The following is a 22,537-nucleotide window of genomic DNA, read 5'->3' as shown; positions in this document are numbered from 1 at the left end:
CCTTATCCTTTGTGCTGCACAAGCCCCTTCCCCATCGCCTGCCACTTCCTGTTACCACCCCCTGCACCCCCCACCACGAACCTCCTTCAGGATAGAGAAATGAAGCTGAGCCCAGTCCCACCTGGCCGTAAAGGTCTATGTAATCAGTAGGTGTATATGTGTTTTCTGGAGTTTTAAAATTTCTTTTTAAAAATGATTTTTATTTTGTTGATTACAGAAGTACTATTTGCCCGTTGAAAACAAATGTTGGTGGAGAAAATACTAATGGTTGATTTCCCCACCTAGAAATAAATAAGATCTGTTAACATTCCAGGACATTTCCTTCCAGTCTGTGTGTGTGTGTGTGTGTGTTGGGGGCGGAGGAGGGGGGGCAGATCTTTCTATATTTGTGATTTTATGTTCTATTTTTTATTTTATCATGAGCATTTTCTCATGCCATTTAAAGAGTTTTTCTAAAATAAGTAATGCCTGCCTAATAATCTATATCACTCTTATAATTTGCTTAATCATTGTGTGTGTACCTAATTATCAAGTTACGTTAATAGTAAATACCTAGACAGAAAGGGTCACACAGAGTCGGACACGACTAAAGTGACTTGGCAGCAGCAGCAGCAGCAGACAGAAAGGTAAGGATAGGAAAGTGTTCCGTTTCGTTCTAGGACTTCTCAGAATCTTCAGCTTAGCTTATTTTCCTTCCAGGAAGTAAATGGGACACATGTGCATCATGAGAGATTTCAGGTTATTTCCCATGCCTCCTCTGATTTCCATCTTCCCTTCCCATTTGATTTTCTTCAGTGGGAAGAGAAACAGAACACATATCTTCACCCTGGGGAGAGTCCTCACCAGAAGAAATCCGTTTTGGGAGTCTGACCTACAGTGATCCTCGTGAGCGAGAGCGTGATCAGCATGATAAAAATAAAAGGTAATGACCTTCCCAGCCAGGAGCTGTAGTTCTGTGATGCTTAGATTCTTCCCACACTGGGACTCTTGCTTTTAACAAAGGTATATGCTGTGCTTAGTCATTCAGTCGTGTCCGACTCTCTGCAACCCCATGGACTGTAGCCCACCAGACTCCTTTGTCCATGGGGATTTTCCAGGCAGGCAAGAATACTGGAGTGGGTTGCCGTGCCCTTCTCCAGGGAATAATCTCAACCCAGGGATCGAACCCAGGTCTCCCGCACTGCAGGCGGATTCTTCACCATCTGAGCCGCCAGGGAAACCCTAAGAGAGGTGTATTAAGTGCCATTTGGCATCAAACTTGTTTCTCTTAAAGGAACTGACCAGATATGTTTTGAATTTGATCCAGGCTTCTGGACCCCGCTAATACCCAGCAATTTGATGACTTTAAGAAATGCTATGGAGAAATCCTCTACCGTTGGGGTCTGAGGGAGAAACGAGCTGAAGTGCTGAAGTTTGTTTCCTGTCCTCCTGATCCTCACAAAGGCATTGGTAAATATGACTTTCTTTCTGTTCTCATCACTCTCTGAAAGGTTCTGTCATTTAACGTGTCCATACATAATCCTTGGAAGTTCCAGTGTCTCATTTATAAGTGGAAATTTCTGAAGTACTTTGAGTCTATTTTAAGTTATTGAAAACCCTGGCATTTCCTGAGACAATTACATTTTCATTGTTAAGGAAGAAGTTGTCTGTACAATCCTCAGATATTGACTGGCCGCAGGGACATTTATTCAGCTATTCAGCTAACGTTGATGAGACTCCTCTTAGTCGCAGTGCTGGCACACTCCTCCTATGTGGCAGCTCCTAGGCCAGTGGGGGAGAAAAACAGTTACAAGCTGTGATCAGTACTTACGAGCAAGCAAAAAGGATGTTGGGTCAGGGGAGCGGGGAGGGAAACTTTTAGCAGACATTTTGAGCTGCGTTGGGAAGGCTGTCTGGGGAGCTGAGGTCTGCAGGAGCCACCTGTGCAGCAGGACAGTCTCACGAAGGGCATCCCACCCGGGAGCAGCCCCGCAGGGGAAATAGCTGTTATTTAGAATAAGCGAAGGAAGACCAGTGTGCTAGAACAGTGAGTGAGAAAAGTGCTGTAAAACTAGACCACAGGAGAGTCAGGGACTTGAAAGTCATGGTAAGAACTTGGACTGTATTCTAAGTCCAGTGATGAGTTTCAAAGGACATTAAGGAGTAAGTGATATGACTCTCCTAACAGTCCAGTGGTCAGGACTCTGCTTTCACTGTTGTGGGTCTGGGTTCAATCAGGGAACTAAAATCTTGCAAGCTGTGTGGTGCGGCCGAAAAAAAGGAGAATGAGGCCAAACTGACAGGGAGGGAGCATAGCTCCACCCGGCAGCAGACAGCTAGAAGAAGTAGTATGCTCCGGTTTCCACTGCAAGAGGATTTCTTTGGCTATTATAGGAAGAAAGGATTGGAGGAGGACAGAAGTAGAGGCGGACAGGGCATTTGAAGACTGTTAAGGTGGTCAGAGAGAGAAGGACAGCCTGGTCTCAGGTGTTATCAGTGGAGGTGGAAAGAAATGGATGAAGTAAAAATGCATTTCAGGGGTAGACTCAATATCAGTATGTCTTACTAACAAGTTGGATATGGGTTTGAGGAAGAGACAAAGCTTAAATGATCCTAAGTTTCCAGCTTGAACTGGAAATGGCGATGCCATATTCTAAGATTAGAAAAGATTGGAAGAAAATTGAAAACTCAGGTTGGAATAGTAGGAAATGTTGAAGTTCAAACTGGAGAAATCATGTAGACAGTTGGATATGAGTCTGGAACTTAAAGGAGAGTTTAGGGCTAAAACTAGGAATGTGGGAATATTTAGCATGTTGATGGTATTCATGCTGTGAGCATTGAGTGCATTTACCTGGGAACTGTGGGGTGGAATGGGCTCTCAAATAAGAGAGCCCTCTGATTCTGGGCCTTGAGAGAAACCAGTAGTTGGAGCTTGAGTCTTGGAGAAAGAACCAGAAACAGACTTTGAATGAGATACTAGTATGTTTTGAGGAAAAGCAAGACTATGATATGAAAGAAGTTAAGAGATATTTTCTAAAGAATGATACAAAGGAGAGACATCAAGAATAGACTGAACACATTCTGATTTCCTTTCTCCCCCAGACCCTGCTGAAGTGTCTACATAGAGCTTTTATGAAAAGACACAGCTGTGCAAGGAAAAGTAATATTGGCAATAAAATTTGGGACCTGGGTTACAGATAGTTAGTGGTAGCTGATTTTACAGAGAGGGAGCTGAACACTGAACTGGCAGGCAGAAAAACAGTAACACACATGGATAACCCCATGTAACTAATCCCATGGACTGCAGCTCGTCAGGCTCCTCTGTCCATGGAATTCTCCAGGCAAGAATACTGGAATAGGTTGCCATTTCCTTCTCCAGGGGATCTTCCTGACCTAAGGATCAAACTCAGGTCTCCTGCATTGCCAGCAGATTCTTTACCGTCTGAGCCACCAGGGAAGCCCAACACACATGGCAGAACCCCCAGATGTTTCAGGAATTACAAGTACCCAGAACTTCTGCAAGTAGCAGGAAGGTGAGGTCAGAAATAGGAGCCTTGTATGATGACCTTTATAGGGTCCCCAGATCCCCACTCCTATTTTGCAAAGCAGTTTTCACCCTTCCCCTCTCCCAGCAGAAAACTGGAAGTTCACTGTCTAGAAAAGGTGGACAAGTTTCCTGATAAAGGGGCTGCTACATAGCTAGTATATGAATGAAGAAAGACTCGGGGATCTAGAGAAGATCCTAGAAGTTTCCAGAGAGAGAAGATGAGTCGCCTCCAAAGGATAGGGATACGAATAGCATCACACCTCTTGGAGCAGCTGCTGAAGCTGCTGGAGCTGGACAGCAGCATGCAGCAGTGCCTTCCCTGGGCTCGAAAAACGGTCCTCCTAGAATCCCTTAGCGTCTAACCCAGGGTTCTGTACCCAGGTCATCCTTTAAGAGTTAGAGGAAACCTTCAGCCTATCTAAGGAGGAGGAATAGACGCAAAGCCAGGAAACCAGGGTGTCAGGACGATGATGAAGGGAGATGTGCGTGACAGACCTGGAGACACAGCAGTCCAGGCTGGAGCTTCAGAGTGTTGTCCCTGAGAAAAAATACCTAGCGTGTTTCAGTATTCAGTGTGTTTCTAAAAGACTCAGCTGTTTGGAGATAAATTGTCAATAAGTACATAATAAGCAAATGAAAAAACAAGACCAACTCTAGGAAAAACAAAATGTGTAAGAAAGAAAGGAAGTCATCATGGTATGTGGTTTGGCTTGATGAATACTTACCTAGAGAAATAATGTAAAAGCAATATTAATCCAACCAAATGATAATAGAGCTGCATGGGGAAGAAGAGGAACAGTGGTCCATGAGTCTGGTTGGGGAAATTGGGGAGTGAAAGAACTTCCACTGGGGAAGGTCAGTAGACAGTGCTTAAATATGACAATTAAGGAATAACTAAGGAGGGGACATATGTATACCTGTACCAATACAATACTGTAAAGCAATTATCCTTCAATTGAAAATAAATAATTTTTTTAAAAAGAAATAATTTTATAAACATGTGTAGAGATAGGGAGATAAAAACAGAAGAAATAGTTAAATGGGTTGGAAGAATTTCCTCTAGGGAGTGTTGGGTGTGGGACTGGAAAGGAATGCTGGTTTTGATAATACAATGTATAGAATAATTTGATTCTTTAAGTTGTGTGAATATAGTTTCAGTTAAATAAAAACAAACCAAAATAATACATAGATTTAAATATTGAATAAAAGGATTATTTTAATATGGATTATCTTGGTGCATGTACATGAAGAAGTACAGACACAAAATGCTATTTGGGTAATCTATAATATTTTTCAGAGCATCTACAGGCATGCAGGTATATCAGGGAAAGATTAGTGATGGCCTCCTGCAATTTGTCTTTTAAATTAGTTTTCAGGTAAATAAATGAATCACAGAGATATGTAACTGATATGTCAGCCCATCAATCAGCTAGACCTTTTGACATCTCCTGTTCGAAAGGTTGTGCTGGGTTCCTTGGGCTGGACAAAGGACTTTAAAGTCTGGTTTGGGGTTGAAGTTGTTCAGGAAGTCTTTAATCCATACTCCTTTGATTACAAATTGGGGTGTCTGATCCCTCCAGTTCTGTTTTTTCTTTCTCAGGATTGCTTTGGCTATTCAGAGTCTTTTGTGTTTGCATATAAATTAAACAATTTTTTGTTCTAGTTCTGTGAAAAATGTCATTGGTAATTTGATAGGGATTGCATTGAAAGTGTAGATTGCCTTGGGTAGTGTCATTTTGACGATATTGATTCTTCCAATCCAAGAATATGCTATATCTTTCCATCTGTGTGATCTTTGATTTCTTGTATGAGTGTCTTATAGTTTTCAGAGAACAGGTCTTTTGTCTCCTTGGGTAGGTTTATTCCTAGGTATTTTATTCTGGCACAAAAATAGAAATATAGATCAATGTAATAGATTAGAAAGCTCAGCAATAAACCCATGTACCCATGGCCAATTAATCTATGGCAAAGAAGGCAAGAATATATAGTGGAGAAAAGACAGCCTCTTCAATAAGTAGTGCTGGGTAAACTGGACAGCTACCTGTAAAAGAATGAAGTTAAAACATTCTGTAACAGCATACACAAAAATAAACTCAAGTGGATTTTAACCTAAATGTGAGACTGGATGCTATAAAAGTCTTTAGAGGAAAACATAGGCATAACATTCTTGACATAGATTGTAGCAATATCTTTTGGGATCCACATCCTAGAGTAATGAAAACAAAAATAAGCAAATAGGACCTAATTAAACTTAAAAGCTTTTGTACAGCACAAGAAACTGTAAATAAAATGAAAAAGTAGCCCACAGAATGGGAGAAAATATTTGCAAACAAAGCAACCAACAAAGGATTAACCTCCAAAATCTACAAAGAGTTCCTGTAGCTCAATATTTAAAAAAACTAATAACCCCATCAAAAAATGGACAGAGGATCTAAATAGATATTTCTCCAAAGGAGATATACAGATTGCCAGAAAGCACATGAAAAGATGCTCAACATTGCTGATTATTAGAGAAATGCAAATCAGAACCACAATGAGGTATCACCTCACATCAGTCAGAATGGCCATCATGAAAATAATAAATGTTGGAGAGGGTGTAGAGAAAAGGGAACCCTCTTACACTGCTGGTGAGAAAGTAAATTGATGCAGCTGCTGTGGAGAACAATATGGGGGTTTCTTAAAAAACTAAAAATAGAACTAGTATATGATTCAACAGTCCCATTCCTGGGCATATATCTGGAGAAAATCCTAATTTGAAAAGATACAAACACCCCAGTGTTCATAGCAGTGCTGTTTACAGTAACCAGGACATGGAAGCAACCTAAGTGTCCATCGACAGATGAATGGATAAAGAAGATGTAGTATGTGTGTATATATATATACACACACACACACTGGAACATTACTGAGCCATAAAAAGAATGAAATAATGCTTTTGTATCATCATGGATGGACCTAGAGATTATCATACTAAATGAAGTAAGTCAGACAAGAGAAAGACAAATATCATATCACTCATATGTGGAACATAATTTTTAAAAAATGATGCAAATGAACTTATTTACCAAGCAGAAACAAACTTACAGTTATTGAAACAAACTTTTGGTTATCGAAGGGGAAGCATGGGGAGGAGGGATGAATCTGGAGCTTGAGATTAACATACACACACTACTATATATAAGGTTGATAACAAGTATGACCTACTGTGTGGCACAGGGAACTCTACTCAATATTCTGATAACCCATATGAGAAAAGAGTCTGAAAAAGTATGAGTATATGTGTAACTGAATCACTTTGCTGTACACCTGAAACTAACAACATGTAAAACAACTATACTTCAATAAAAAAAATTTTTTTGTTACGCTTAAGAAAACATAGCTATTTTTAATCAAGATTTTCAAGCTGGTTTATCTCAGGATTTACCTTAACTAGGAACTACCATGAAATATTTCCCTTAATTACTGTGTATGGAATGTCTCTATTGGTCCGTTTTTATGACTGCCTGTTGTTTTGAAGCAGAGGAGCTGGTTCTGATAGAAGGAAGAACCCAGGACCCTTCCTCTACTGTAAGGGCTGAAAGAAGAGGGAGATATGAGTATCTGTGGGTGTTGAGATGAAAGGAGCCCCCAGTGATAGGCTTCTATTTCCTTAGGGAAGGGAAATAAGAGAGGCCATCAGGGGTTCTGCCATTTAAAAAAATTGACCAGCAGTGGTTTAATAAGATCCTACAGAGCCCTCCCGAATGAATGCATCTTTATTGCTCACAATGCCCAGTTCTCGTTTGCAGAGCTGAACTCACCGTGTCTCTCTTTGGCCACCTCCACCCTTCTCCAGAGTTTGGCGTGTACTGCAGCCACTGCCGGAGTGAGGTCCGGGGCACGCAGTGTGCCATCTGCAAAGGCTTCACGTTCCAGTGTGCCATCTGCCACGTGGCTGTGCGAGGGTCGTCCAACTTCTGCCTGGCCTGTGGACACGGGGGGCACACCAGCCACATGATGGAGTGGTTTCGGACCCAGGAGGTGTGTCCCACCGGCTGTGGGTGCCACTGCCTGCTGGAAAGCACTTTCTGAGCTCACAGCCCCCGGCGCTGTGGGAAGTCCTAGGGGGCCCATCAGTGCTGGGTGATAGGCTCTCCGCCAGGAACGAGGCTCCAGAGCCCACCTCCACCTGGACTGGGGTGTGCTCCCCTCAAAGACTGACACGGTGTGGGCTGTTCCTGAGCCTTTGCCTTCTCAGCTCTTGGCTGTTTGTTGCTGGCATGGATGTTGGTGGAAGAGGACTCGGGCAGCTGGAAACACCTGCCTCCAGAGCTGTGTTTACCTTTCAGATGTTGACCTCAAACCATCGACAGCATCCTTTCTGATGCCAATCACAGAGATCAAGGTCAGATGTAAAGGACAGTCTGTTGAGCCAAAGGACAGTGGACATTACTTCAGTTGACAAATGGACCTGTGACATAAGTTGGTGCATTTAATGAACTGATGGACTATGGCCTTTTAAAATATGATACTTAAATTATAAATATGTACTTACGGATCCTTAAGATGTATTTTTTCGTTTGCTATTTCTCTTCCAGCTGCTTTCTCTTGGCTAATAAAATTCTAGTAATCATCTGGGGAAAAAAGAGGTGATATTTTAGTGAATCTTTTTTTAATTCTACTTCTAATTGAAATTAACTCTTTGGGGTAGGATCAAAGTCAGTGCTCAGATTTTCCAAGGAACGCTGACTTGCTTTTGTCATCCAGTAGGGGAAAATAGAACTTGACATTTAAGGTTCTTCCCAACTTGAAGAGTTTGGTTTTTTTTAATCATTTCTTCTAGCAAAAGGAAGCTCAGATTACCTGGCAGCACTGCTGCGAGAGGCTCCTGTTGCCCCTGTGCAGGTCGGCCGAGTTTCCATGAATGCTTTCATTCTTTTGGGCTGCTTCTCAGGCTTCCACCCATGTTTATCTGCATCCACCAGTTCTTCAGAACGTTCTCAGTGCTGAGTTGGTTCTCTTTACCAACGTTCTCAGTTGGTAAAGAAACTGCCTGCAATGGAGGAGACCCCGGTTCGATTCCTGGGTGGGGAAGATCCGCTGGAGAAGGGATAGGCTACCCACTCCAGTATTCTTGGGCTTCCCTTGCGGCTCAGCTGGTAAAGAATCCTCCTGAAGTTTGGAAGACCTGGGTTTGATCCCTGGGTTGGGAAGATCCCCTAGCGAAGGGAAAGGCTACCCACTCCTTCTGGCCTGGAGAATTCCGTTAACCTTATAGCCCGTGGGGTTGCAAAGAGTCGGACACGACTGAGTGACTTTCACTTCACTTTCACTTCAGGAAAGAGAAATGCTTTTCGATATTGCTACTGAAATTTATATTCATTTTTTAGAATTTTACAATTCCAGATTGATTAGCTTAAGAAATATAACTCCATGTCTCAAAATATGACAGTCTGTACATCACTGTAACTACAGCTCAGGACTCATTAATAGACTGTGAAATCAAAGTAGTGGATAAAAACCACAGTTTAAAAAAAATGAAAGTAGAAGAGACATCAGAATGTACCAGTTAGGATAAACATTGTTTTGTGTAACTTGTTTACAAGTATATACATACACACTTGCACATGTGTATAAAGGATCACAGTATAAATTCATTTCTTACTGAGGGTTTTGTTCAAAACAGTTTCAGAACACTTTGAGATGAGGCTTATGTGAAGGTCATCCCTCTCTTACTGGATATGAAAGACCATGATGTAAGAAAAGCCTGGATCCTGTGCAATGAAAGCAGAGGTTTAACCCTGGGCTCGGAGTCGAGGTAAGATGTCAGCCACTCTGCAGAGTGGGCTGAATAACTAGGTGCAGTAGGTACATGGAGGCTGATAAAGGAGGAGGCCAAGAAAATCCGAATTTGTTCACTCTCTTCTGTTCACTTGTTTGTATCAACGCTGCTGTAATGGCACCATGGGATTTGTAGTAATTTGGCTAATTTGTATTAAGATAAAAGTTCTATCATGTTCCTCAGTGGAATCATGTCATTTGCAGAGAACAATCTTTTCCTGTTCCCCCTCTGCTCAAACTAATATCAGAATATAGTTTCTCATTTCAGTTTTGGTCCTTTGACTCTTTCCCTTATGGTGGTTATCAGTATTTTCCAGTAAGACTTGTGATTGAAAAGCACTTAAAACTTTCAAGAATAGATTGATGAATGTGAAGTCGACCATCGCTTTGAAATACAACTAAAGATGCTTACTCCTTGGATGGAAAGTTATGACCAACCTAGACAGCATATTAAAAAGCAGAGACATTGCTTTGCCAACAAGGGTCCGTCTCGTTAAGGCTATGGTTTTTCCAGTGGTCATGTATGGATATGAGAGTTGGACTATAAAGAAAGCTGAGCACGGAAGAATTGATGCTTTTGAACTGTGGTGTTGGAGAAGACTCTTGAGAGTCCCTTGGACTGCAAGGAGATCCAGCCAGCCCATCCTAAAGGATTGAAGGCGGGAGGAGAAGGGGACGATAGAGGATAAGATGGTCGGATGGCATCACCAACTCATTGGATGTGAGTTTGAGTGAGCTCCGGGAGTTGGTGATGGACAGGGAAAGCTGGTGTGCTGGTGTGCCTGGTGTGTTCTTACAGTAACATCCTGGGAGAAGGAAATGGCAACCCATTCCAGTATTCTTGCCGATCCAGGAACCTGACAGGCTATAGTCCATGGGGTCGCAGAGAGTCAGACACGACTGAGCGACTAACACTACCTTAATGTAACTCTTTTAACAATCTCTCTCTTTTAAATTATTTTTTAAAAAGACTTATTTATTTGTTTGGCTGTACTGGGGCTTAGTTGCAACATGTGAGATCTAGTTCCCTGACCAGAGATCAAATCCCAGTCCCTTACATTGGGAGCGTGAAGTCTTAGCCACTGGACCACCAGGAAGTCCTACATAACAGTCTCTTGGTCCTACCTTTATTTGGCTACCCAGATACAGTATAAAGGATGAGAAGACAATTAGACCGAAATGATGTCTCTTTCCTCAATGAGCTCAGCTCTTTGGTCTCTTGGCTATGGATTCCCACGCAGGAAAGCGCACACACTCTCTCTGTGCCTTCAGAAGATTGAAAGTTTGGCTGCCGCCAACTCACCCTCCCTGCTAAATACTTCTGTGTCCAAACTGAGACTAGCCCTAGTTTAAAAGCCCAGGGCCAGATATCACTGTCTTCTGCCACTGTTTTAATTTAGAGAGAATCATTGATGGGAGCAGCCCAAAACTGTCTCTTTTTTTTTTTTTTTCTTCTTCTTTTTTCCTAATAGAGTTCCGAAATGAAAGAAAGGGAGAAAAGGTATCTAACATCGGTATCCAAAAAACAGTCCCCAGCAAAAGATTGCTGGCTTTAAGAGGCTTGGGCCAATCTGTATCATTATCAAATGGTTTTCCTTCTGTAAACAGTTTGGATACATTAGATGCAACAGAGTTTAAATATTTTTGCAGTACAAATAGAGGATATACTCTCTCTTTTTTTACCCACAAAAGGCTTTGATAGAGTTGGAAATCCTGAAATAGAAATGATCAAAGGAGCTCCAAGTGAAATTTTTTGAGTATGGAGCTTCCTGTTTTTACCTTTTTAAAGCTGAGAAATTTACACTAGGTGGCAGCAGAGACCCATATTTGGTGAATCTGATAGAGTTTGTGGATAAAGGTTAAACCAGACTATACCTATTTCTCCAGTTGTGAAAGAAAGATCTGCTCCATTCATCTAGATTCATCGACCCAGGGACTGAACAGACTTATGCCATTGGAAGTCCTTGAAATCCTTCCCATCACCTCCTCGACTATGACTGTTTCTCACACATCATGGCTGTCTCTCTACCTGCCTCATATTATGTCCTTTCAAAGATCAACTTTGGGTTGGCAAACATTTACTACACATTCTCAATACATTAGTACTTAAATAACACATTTTTTTGAAGGACTGATTCTGTTTTTCCATCCACCCACTTCAGAAGTATCTGTTTGTTCATGAGACGTGAGTCCTTCTGTTTCATGATTCCTACTGTTACCTGTAGTGTGCACCACGCTGATTGTAATGAGGGTTTCCTGGGGTAGAAATTTGGAGTGGCGGGAATGGCGGCTGTGAATCTCAAGACCTGTGTTCCCACTGCAGCTTTTTAAAAACATTATTTATTTTTAATTGGAGAATAATTGCTTTACAACATTATGTTGGTTTCTGCCACACATCAACATGCATCAGCCTTAAGTATACCCATGTCCCCTCCCTCTTGAACCTCCTTCCCACCTCATCCAACCCCTCTAGATTGTCACAGAGCACCTTATTTGAGCTCCCTGCATCATACAGCAAATTTCCACTGGCTATCTAATTTCACATATGTTTCAATGCTACTCTCTCAACTCATCCCACCCTCTCCTTAACAGAAGAGGCTCGTAACAGAAATACGTGAAGCAAATGAGTGTTATGATTTGCTTTATGAGGACAATTTCAGTGAAATTCTCTAGAAAGACATTTTGCATATGAAGCACGTTGGACTGTTTCCTTACACAAAGAATTGTCTTCTCTCTGCATTATTTTTTCTTGAATGCCTCAGCCTTCTAGAGCTTCCATTTATCTTCCCATGTCAGTAGACTCACAGTGTAAGGGGTTTTGATTCAGTCACAGCTGACTTTACCACAACTGGAAGTGAACAGTGAATCTAAGAGGGCTGGAAATTGGGCTTGGGGGCCGTGCAGCTAGGGGGAGTGTTAAAATACAGATGCCCGGGTGAATTTGAATTTCACTTGGAACATACAAGTTGTTCATCTGAGGTTCAAATTTAAGTGGGGATCTGATATTTTTGTTTGCTGAATCTGGTGATCCTTGCCTAGGGTCATGCTTAAATTATACCTTGAGATGATCCCAGCTGCTGGCTCCAGCGGGCCCCCCACTCTGGACGTGGGATGCCATCCTTCCAGATCTCTACCAGCTCTGACTCTGAGGTCTCACCTGGAATCTGTTCCTCATGGCTTCTTCTTTGTATCACCTGTCCCCAGTGAGGTCCTGGAGTCCAGTAGCCAATATACCAAAGGAAAGATGCCTTAGTGTCTCACTAGTAATCTGGGAAATCCAAGTCAAAATGGATCTGGGGAGACGATACACAGTGGTAAGAGCCTGGGCCCTGTGGCCAGACTGCATGGATTGCATCTCAGCTTGCCTGTATCCTTGGCACTGTGCCTCAGTTTCTTCCTCGTAAAGTATGAGTAGCAGTACTTACTCCAATGGGATTATTTTGAACAATGTGTTTCTAAATTTCCAGTATTGCTTTAGGGTTCATTACATTCTGGCATAGAGTTCTTTCTGCTCCCCTGGCGGGGTCTCCTGAGGAATCAGGGGACTCCTGTGCTGTGTGTGCCTAGCCAGTCAGTTGTGTCTGACTGTTGGGAACCCTGTGGACTGTAGCCCACCAGGCTTCTCTGTCCATGGGGATTCTACAGGCGAGAATACTGGACTGCATAGCCATTCCCTCCTCCAGGGGATCTTCCCAACCCAGGGATCGAACCCAGGTCTCTCACGTTGCAGGCGGATTCATTACTATCTGAGCCACCAGGGAACCCCTGGCTCCCTAATAATCAGCCTCCCCACCACACTTTACTTTGAAACCCTCAGGACTCAATTCGTTATATTCTGTAGCCTTGTTTATGCCAACACAGGAAGTTAATAAATGTATTTCACTCAGTCAGATGATTAAGGTCAACAGCGACAGTGATGAGTCATGTTGACAGTGTGATATGATAATGTAAGAAATTTTACCTGTATGGCCATCCTCTCCCTAATCCATAACCCTAGTCTCATTATGAGAAAAACATCAGACAGATCCCAGCTGAGGAGCATCCTGTGAAATACCTGGCCAGGACTCCTCAGAATCGTCAAGGTCATCAAACACAAGGAAGCGAAAAACTGTCACAGCGCAGAGAAGCCCAAGGAGATATGACGACTGAGTAACTGTGACTTGGGAGTCTGGGTATGAGCCTGAAGCAGAAAAAGGGCATTTGGGGAAAACTAAGGCGATCTGAGTGAAGTATGAACTTTAGTTAATAAGTGTCAATCAATACACGTCACAAACGTACCGTATTACTGTGTGGCGTTAACAAGTAAGGAAACTGCGGGGTGTATGGGAACCGTCTGTAGTAACTTTGCAATTTTTCTCTAAGTCTCTTCTAAAATAGAGAGGTTATTTAGGGACTTCCCTGGCCATCCGCTGGTTAAGACTCCACATTTCCAATGTGGGAGCTATGGGTTCAATCCCTAGTCAGGGAAGTAAGATCCCACGTGCTTTGTAGCCACAAAAAAGAAAAAAAAATTATGATCTAAAATAAAAGTTATTTAAATGATTTCAGTAAGGAATTTTAAATTTCTCTTAGCGGGAGTAATAACTTTCTCCAAAACTATTCATAAGACTAAGACACAGTTTGAAGATGTACTGTACTCCCTTTTCTACAAGCCTCTTCTTAAGACTGCCTGTTACATATGCACATACAATACACATTGTCATCATTATTATTATATTTTATTATTATTCAACATTATTATTATATATTATTATAGTTATATAACATTATTATTATAACATTATTATTCAACATGATGATGATGATCATTATTCATCATCATTCATTATTCAATCATCATTATTTCAAATGACATGTGCTGACATTTCTAAATAATTGAATTAATTTCTTAAGTAATCTTGATAATCCCCTCAATTCTTAGTTTGACATTTTAAGATCAAAGAGTCATCAGAAGATAATTCTCTAGTGGTCCAGTAGTTAGGACTCCTTGCTGAGGGGGCGGGTTCAATCCCTGGTTGGGGAACTAATATCCTGCAAGCTACTTGGCATGGCCAAAAAAGTAAAATAAAAAATAAACACGTTGAAAAATAAAAGAGTAGTCAGAAAGGAACTCCCAAGCACTGTTTACTATATAGTCTCAGTATATATTAATAATTAATCTTTCCAGTATAGGCTGCAAAGCCAATTAATCACTCTTAGAAATAAGGATAAATTTTTGAAATAGCATCCATCCCTATTACTACCTTGAGTTTATTTAATTGAGTCTCTGTGTTCAGAAATGGCAGAACCATGCACTCATGGTGGACGGGCATACACACAAACACACAGAAAATATTTTTCCACCTATCAGACTGGCAAAGATAAAAAAGTTGGAAAAAAAACCCCCAATGTTGGCTATGTGAGAGAACATGCAGCATTATATAACATGAATAGGTGCAACCAGTGGGTAATTGGTGCAACCTTATCAGAAAACAATTTGTCAGTAGCTTTCAAACTGTTCACTCCCCAACCCTTAGACTCAATTTCATTTTTAGGAATTTATTCCACAGATACAGTTACACAAATGCACGAAAATGCTTGTATGAGAATGTTTATTTTCACATTATTTATTATAGTGGAAAGGAATTAGACAACCTAAATACTCATCAGTAGGGGACTGATTAAATTGTGATGTGTTCATAACGGTGTAATGTTATGCCATGACTGGAAAAATGGGTATATCTTTCCTTTTCTCCTTTGCTTTTCGCTTCTCTTCTTTTCACAGCTATTTGTAAGGCGTCCTCAGACAGCCGTTTTGCTTTTTTGCATCTCTTTTTCTTGGGGATGGTCTTGATCCCTGTCTCCTGTACAATGTCACGAACCTCTGTCCATAGTTCATCAGGCACTCTGTCTATTAGAACTAGTCCCTTAAATCTATTTCTCACTCCCACTGTATAATCATAAGGGATTTGATTTAGGTCATACCTGAATGGTCTAGTGGTTTTCCCCCACTTTCTTCAGTTTAAGTCTGAATTTGGCAATAAGGAGTTCATGATCTGAGCCACAGTCAGCTCCTGGTCTTGTTTTTGCTGACTGTATAGAGCTTCTCCATCTTTGGCTGCAAAGAATGTAATCGATCTGATTTTGGTGTTGACCATCTGGTGATGTCCATGTGTAGAGTCTTCTCTTGTGTTGTTGGAAGAGGGTGTTTGCTATGACCAGTGCATTCTCTTGGCAAAACTCTATTAGCCTTTGCCCTGCTTCATTCTGTACTCCAAGGCCAAATTTGCCTGTTACTCCAGGTGTTTCTTGACTTCTTACTTTTGCATTCCAGTCCCCTATAATGAAAAGGACATCTTTTTTGGGGTGTCAGTTATAGAAGGTCTTGTAGGTCTACATAGAACCATTCAACTTCAGCTTCTTCAGTGTTACTGCTCAGGGCATAGACTTGGATTACCATGATATTGAATGGTTTGCCTTGGAAACGAACAGAGATCATTCTGTCGTTTTTGAGATTGCATCCAAGTACTGCATTTCAGACTCTTTTGTTGACTATGATGGCTACTCCATTTCTTCTGAGGGATTCCTGTCCACAGTAGTAGATATAATGGTCATCTGAGTTAAATTCACCCATTCCAGTCCATCTTAGTTTGGGGATTCCTAGAATGTCAACATTCACTCTTGCCATCCCCTGTTTGACCACTTCCAATTTGCCTTGATTCATGGACTTAACATTCCAGGTTCCTATGCAATATTGCTCTTTACAGCATCAGACCTTGCTTCTGTCACCAGTCACATCCACAACTGGGTGTTATTTTTGCTTTGGCTCCATCCCTTCATTCTTTCTGGAGTTATTTCTCCAGCGATCTCCAGTAGCATATTGGGCACCTACTGACCTGGGGAGTTCATCTTTCTGTGTCCTATCTTTTTGCCTTTTCATACTGTTCATGGGGTTCTTAAGGCAAGAATACTGAAGTGGTTTGCCATTCCCTTCTCCAGTGGACCACATTCTGTCAGACCTCTCCACCATGACCTGTCTGTCTTGGGTGGCCCCACATGGCATGGCTTAGTTTCACTGAGTTAGACAAGGCTGTGGTTCGTGTGATCAGATTGGCTAGTTGTCTGTGATTGTGGTTTCAGTCTGTCTGCCGTCTGATGCCCTCTCTCAGCACCTACTGTCTTACTTGGGTTTTTCTTACCTTGGATGTGGGATGTCTCTTCACGGGTGCTCCAGCAAAGCGCAGCCACTGCTCCTGACCTTGGATGTGCAGTAGCTCCTCTCGGCCACTCCTGCAGCCTCCGCTCCTGTGGAAAGATATAAGCATCTGAATGCAGAGTTCCAAAGAATAGCAAGGAGAGATAAGAAAGCCTTCCTCAGTGATCAATGCAAAGAAATAGAGGAAAACAATAGAATGGGAAAGACTAGAGATCTCTTCAAGAAAATTAGAGATACTAAGGGAACATTTCATGCAAAGATGGGCTCAATAAAGGACAGAAATGGTATGGACCTAACAGAAGCAGAAGATATTAAGAAGAGGTGGCAAGAATACACAGAAGAACTGAACAAAAAAGAGCTTCACAACCCAGATAATCACGATGGTGTGATCACTGACCTAGAGCCAGACATCCTGGAGTGTGAAGTCAAGTGGGCCTTAGGAAGCATCACTACAAACAAAGCTAGTGGACGTGATGAAATTCCAGTTGAGCTATTTCAAATCCTGGAAGATGATGCTGTGAAAGTGCTGCACTCAATATGCCAGCAAATTTGGAAAACTCAGCAGTGGCCACAGGACTGGAAATGGTCAGTGTTCATTCCAATCCCAAAGAAAGGCAATGCCAAAGAATGCTCAAACCACCACACAATTGCACTCATCTCACACGCTAGTAAAGTAATGCTCAAAATTCTCCAAGCCAGGCTTCAGCAATATGTGAACCGTGAACTTCAGATGTTCAAGCTGGTTTTAGAAAAGGCAGAGGAACCAGAGATCAAATTGCCAACATCCACTGGATCATCGAAAAAGCAAGAGAGTTCCAGGAAAACATCTATTTCTGCTTTATTGACTATGCCAAAGCCTTTGACTGTGTGGATCACGAGAAACTGTGGAAAATTCTGAAAGAGATGGGAATACCAGACCACCTGACCTGCCTCTTGAGAAACCTGTATGTAGGTCAGGAAGCAACAGTTAGAACTGGACATGGAACAACAGGCTGGTTCCAAATAGGAAAAGGAGTACGTCAAGGCTGTATATTGTCACCCTACTTATTTAAGTTATATGCAGAGTACATCATGAGAAACACTGAGCTCGATGAAGCACAAGCTGGAATCAAGATTGTCAGGAGAACTATCAATAACCTCAGATATGCAGATGACACCACCCTTATGGCAGAAAATGAAAAGGAACTAAAGAGCCTCTTGATGAAAGTGAAAGTGGAGAGTGGAAAAGTTGGCTTAAAGCTCAACATTCAGAAAACAAAGATCATGGCATCTGGTCCCATCACTTTATGGGATATAGATGGGGAAACAGTGGAAACAGTGACCGACTTTATTTTTCTGGGCTCCAAAATCAGTGCAGATGGTGACTGCAGCCATGAAATTAAAAGACGCTTACTCCTTGGAAGGAAAGTTATGACCAACCTAGACAGCATATTGAAAAGCAGAGACATCACTTTGTCAACCAGGGTCCATCTAGTCAAGGCTATGGTTTTTCCAGTGGTCATGTATGTATGTGAGAGTTGGACTATAAAGAAAGCTGAGTGCCTAAGAATTGATGCTTTTGAACTGTGGTGTTGGAGAAGACTCTTGAGAGTCCCTTGGACTGCAAGGAGATCCAACCAGTCAATTCTGAAGGAGATCAGTCCTGGGTGTTCATTGGAAGGACTGATGCTGAAGCTGAAACTCCAGTACTTTGGCTACCTGATGTGAAGAGCTGACTCATTTGAAAAGACCCTGATGCTGGGAAAGATTGAGGGCAGGAGGAGAATGGGACGAAAGAGGATGAGATGGCTGGATGGCATCACCGACTCAATGGACATGAGTTTGGGTGAACTACAGGAGTTGGTGATGGACAGGGAGGCCTGGCGTGCTGCAGTTCATGGGGTCGCAAAGAGTCGGCCACGACTGATCGACTGAACTGAACTGAACTGAGACCTGTATGTTGAGATTATGAGATACATATTTCTCCTTTCTCTCTCTTTTTAAACTTTTTATTTTGTATTGGAGTATAGTGGATTAGTAATGTTGTAGTTTCAGGTGAACAGCAAAGGGACTCAGTCATACTTATACGTTTATCCATTCCCAGGTGGCATTAGTGGTAAAGAACCCGCCTGGCAATGCAGGTGACATAAGAGATGTGGGTTAAATCCCTGGGTCGGGAAGATCCCCTGGAGGAGGGCATGGGAACCCTCTCCAGTATTCTTGCCTGGAGAATCCCATGAACAGAGGATCCTGGTGGGCTGCCGTCCATAGGGTCAGGAAGAATTGGACAGGACTGAAGTGACTTAGCAGCAGCAGCAGCAGCATTCTCCCCCAATGCAGGCTGCCACATAATTGGGCAGAGTTCCATGTGCTATACAGTAGGTCCTTATTAGCTATCCATTTTAAATATAGCAGTGTATATATGTCTGTCCCAAACTGACTAACTGTCCTTTCTTCCTATCTGGAAGGATACACTATTAGAAGGAATGTTCTCTGGAGAATAGGCCAGGAGTCGCTTGGAATGAAAAATATTTTACTTTTTATTTTTAGTTTTTTGGACTATTTGATTTTTTTATGTTACTTTGACTTTTTAATGTAGCAAAAAGCAAGTTAAATATTATAAAGCTTCCCTGTCAAAAACAAAACAAGCAACTTTTTTAAATATAAAAAGAGAAGTTTTTGTTGGCAGCTCCATGCTTAACTGAGAAGAATTTTGTGTATTGGAGACAGCTGGGAGCAAACGACTCTAGTTCCTCAATTTTGTTTGAAACAAAATCACTATATCTGGGGGAAAATGTTTACACGGCTCAGAAAGGTACACACCCAAAGAATACGTGTGTACATTGCAAGCTCTATTGAGCAGATTTATTACTAGGTAAATTCTATGGGTGTGTTTCATGTTTCAGATGCAATATCAAGTTTGTTCTCAGTAATTGTCCTGAAGTAATTAACTTGAAGGTTAATAACTTTGTTAATAGGCAGTGACAACTAAAGTCAGATTTTGAAAGTCCTTCCTAGAGAGTTTTGGCATCATGTATGTTACAATTCTTAAAAAGAAGAAAACTTGACTCTTCTTCCCAAATAGTCTTGAAAGACAATCATAAAGAGTAAGAGGAAAGAGAGATTTGATCTCAAACAGGCTAGCTGAAATTTGAATTCAAGAAGTTTGGAGCAATTTGGAGCCAATAATGATAATATATTAAGTATAAAAGACATGATCAAGAGCTTATATTTATGGCAGTATTCTAATTTTGTAAAACAAACCAAAAAAAGCACATAGACACATTTAAAATCATGGACTGCAATTCCATTTCCCACCCCAGTCCCTCTGCCTTCCGGCTGTGGGGTGTAGTGAGGGCTTGGGTCTCGAGCCTTGGGGAGGTGCTTGGCAGCGGCCCCGCAGGCTCCTTGGCCCCAAGAGAAGATGGGGCCAGGGCTTGAGCAGGTAAGCTGGGTGGGCGTGCATGCTTGCTCACTTGTGCCTGACTCTTTGTGACCCCATGGACTGTAGGCCATTAGGCTCCTCTGTCCATGGGATTCTCTAGGCAAGAATACTGGAGTGGGTTGCCATTTCCTCCTCCAGGGGATCTTCCCAACCCAGGGATCAAACTCACATCTCTTGAGCCTCCTACATCGGCAGGCAGATTTACTGCTGCACCACCTAAGCTGAGTGGGGGCATTTACCTAAAAGAGCGATTAGTAGTGGTTACCAAAAGCAAGGGGAAATGGAGATTGGAGGGGCAACCACTAAATCCACTCACCGTGGGAAGCAGTCGTTAATGAGAGTCGACCTACGAGTATGTATGTGGGGGCAGGATCCGTTGTTTTTATTTTTTTTAAATAATGAAATGTCTTTAAGTTGTGATTCTTTTTTAAAAAATATTTATTTCTATCTATTTATTTGGCTGCACCACCTTAGTTGGTCTTCCTTGGTGGTTCAGATGGTAAAGAATCTGCCTGCAATGCAGGAGACTTGAGTTCAAACTGTGAGTTGGGAAGATTCCCTGGAGTAGGAAATGGCAACCTACTCCAGGATTCTTGCCTGGAGAATCCCATGAACAGAGGAGCCTGGTGGGTTACGGTCCATGGGGTCGCAGAGTCGGACACAGTGGAGCAACTAACTCTTTCTTTCAGACCTTAGTTGCAGCATACAGGTTCTTTAGTTGTGGCATGTAGGATTCGGCTCCCCGACCAGGGACTGAACCCATGCCCCCTGCATTGGAAGTGTGGATTCTTGGCCACTGGACCACCAGGGAAGTCCCAGGATCCATTGTTTTTAAAAGTTGTGTTTTTTTTCTTCTAGTTTTATATTGAGATATAAGTGACATACAGCAGTCTATATGTTTAAGGTGACCAGCCTTATGATTTGACTTGCATACATCATGAAATTATCATCACAGTAAGTTGAGTATCATCTCATTTAGATACAAAATCAAATAATAGGAAAAAATATTTTTTCTTGTAATGAGAACTCAGGATTTACTTTCTTGACTTACATATATAACCTTCAGTTCAGTTCAGTTGCTCAGTTGGGTCCTACTCTTTTTCATGTTGTACATTACATTCCTGGTATTTATTTGTCTTGGGGCTTCTCTGGTGGCTCAGTGGTAAAGAATCCACCTGCCAGTGCAGGGGACGCAGGTTCAGTCCTTGGGTTGGGAAGATCCTATAGAGAAGAGCATGGCGACCTACTTCAGTATTCCTGCCTGGGAAACCCCATGGACAGAGGAGCCTGGCGGGCTATGGGGATCACTTGGGGTCCCAAAGAGTCAGACATGACTTAGCGCTAAACAACAACAGCTTATTTGTCTTATATCTGGTTTTAAAGTTGTTTTTTTTTTTTTTCACAGTCCAGGTCTTTATTTTTACACCCATCAGGCCATGAATTCATAGGGAATGGGCTCCAACAGTTCGGGTTCCTTCCATTGGTCCTCACAAAGTGTGCTTCTCTGGGTGGAGCAGGCTGGCGCTTCAGCGGAACCCAAGTCCCTTTCTCTTTGGCTTCCTTCTTTTTCTGATCATTTTCTTTCACACGTTTCAGGAAGCTATCTCGGCTCTTAGAGTGCTTAATATGCTCGATACGCACATTAATTCTCTTGGCAAGAATCTTACCCTTAACTTGTTTGTTTACAATGATGCCAACAGCATGCTGGGTGGCATTGTAGACTCTCCCAGTTTTGCCATGGCAACATTTGTGGGGCATTCCTTTTTGAACAGTACCCATTCCCTTGATATCTACAATATCACCCTTCCTGTAGACTCGCATGTATGTGGCCAAAGGAACAACTCCATGTTTTCTGAAAGGCCTGGAGAACATGTAGCAGGTGCCCCGCCTCTTTCCCTTTGTGTTGGTCATCTTGGCGAATCACTGGAAGATGGCGGTTCCCTGGTTTTAAAGTTTTAAAGAAAACCCCTATCTATACCGTTCAGCGGAAGATCGTCAAAACCACACTTGTAGGTGAACATGTTGGGATTATTTTCTGTTGCAGAAAGGGAGACTTCTCACCCTGCGTCCTGGGGTGTCTTGGTGAGAGGCTGCTCCAAGAACCCTCTTACAGGATTTGCACTTGTGTTAGGTGAGTTTGATGTGAGTTCATGGAAGTGGAGGTTAGCTCTCGGTTGGGTGTTTTGTTCCTGTCAAAAGCAAGGCTATTATAAACAGTGCTGCGATGAACATTGGGGAACACGTGTCTCTTTCCCTTCTGGTTTCCTCAGTGTGTATGCCCAGCAGTGGGATTGCTAGATCATAAGGTAGTTTTATTTCCAGTTTTTTAAGGAATCTCCACACTGTTCTCCATAGTGGCTGTACTAGTTTGCATTCCCACAAACAGTGTAAGAGGGTTCCCTTTTCTCCGCACCCTCTCCAGCATTTATTGCTTGTAGACTTTTGGATCGCAGCCATTCTGACTGGCGTGAAATGGTACCTCATAGTGGTTTTGATTTGCATTTCTCTGATAATGAGTGATGTTGAGCATCTTTTCATGTGTTCGTTAGCCATCTGTATGTCTTCTTTGGAG

At 42.1% G+C, this 22,537-nt stretch overlaps 2 protein-coding genes across 4 annotated transcripts in view; one reads left to right on the top strand and one right to left on the bottom strand.

Moving 5' to 3' along the window:
* The window catches only part of WDR59 (WD repeat domain 59), an 80,504-nt gene extending 72,346 nt beyond the window's left edge, over window positions 1-8,158 (top strand). For all 3 annotated transcript variants that reach the window (XM_006063324.4, XM_044931137.2, XM_044931136.2), the window contains 3 exons: window positions 796-922; window positions 1,307-1,449; window positions 7,362-8,158. In XM_006063324.4, coding sequence (XP_006063386.4) covers window positions 796-922; window positions 1,307-1,449; window positions 7,362-7,597 — 506 coding nt within the window. In that variant the 3' untranslated portion in view covers window positions 7,598-8,158. The remainder of the gene's footprint in view (window positions 1-795; window positions 923-1,306; window positions 1,450-7,361) is intronic.
* Window positions 8,159-21,351: 13,193 nt separating this feature from the next.
* Window positions 21,352-21,900, bottom strand: LOC102416141 (60S ribosomal protein L21). The gene is given in 2 exon segments (XM_044931135.2): window positions 21,352-21,441; window positions 21,444-21,900. Coding segments are annotated over 2 exon segments (480 nt in total). The 5' UTR covers window positions 21,877-21,900; the 3' UTR covers window positions 21,352-21,394.
* Window positions 21,901-22,537: the final 637 nt, after the last annotated feature.

Source organism: Bubalus bubalis, chromosome 18 (genome assembly GCF_019923935.1).
Source record: "Bubalus bubalis isolate 160015118507 breed Murrah chromosome 18, NDDB_SH_1, whole genome shotgun sequence".
Classification (NCBI taxonomy): Eukaryota; Metazoa; Chordata; class Mammalia; order Artiodactyla; family Bovidae; genus Bubalus; species Bubalus bubalis.
The sequence above is the reverse complement of the archived record's forward strand: the minus strand, read 5'-3'. Positions and strand labels throughout refer to the sequence as shown.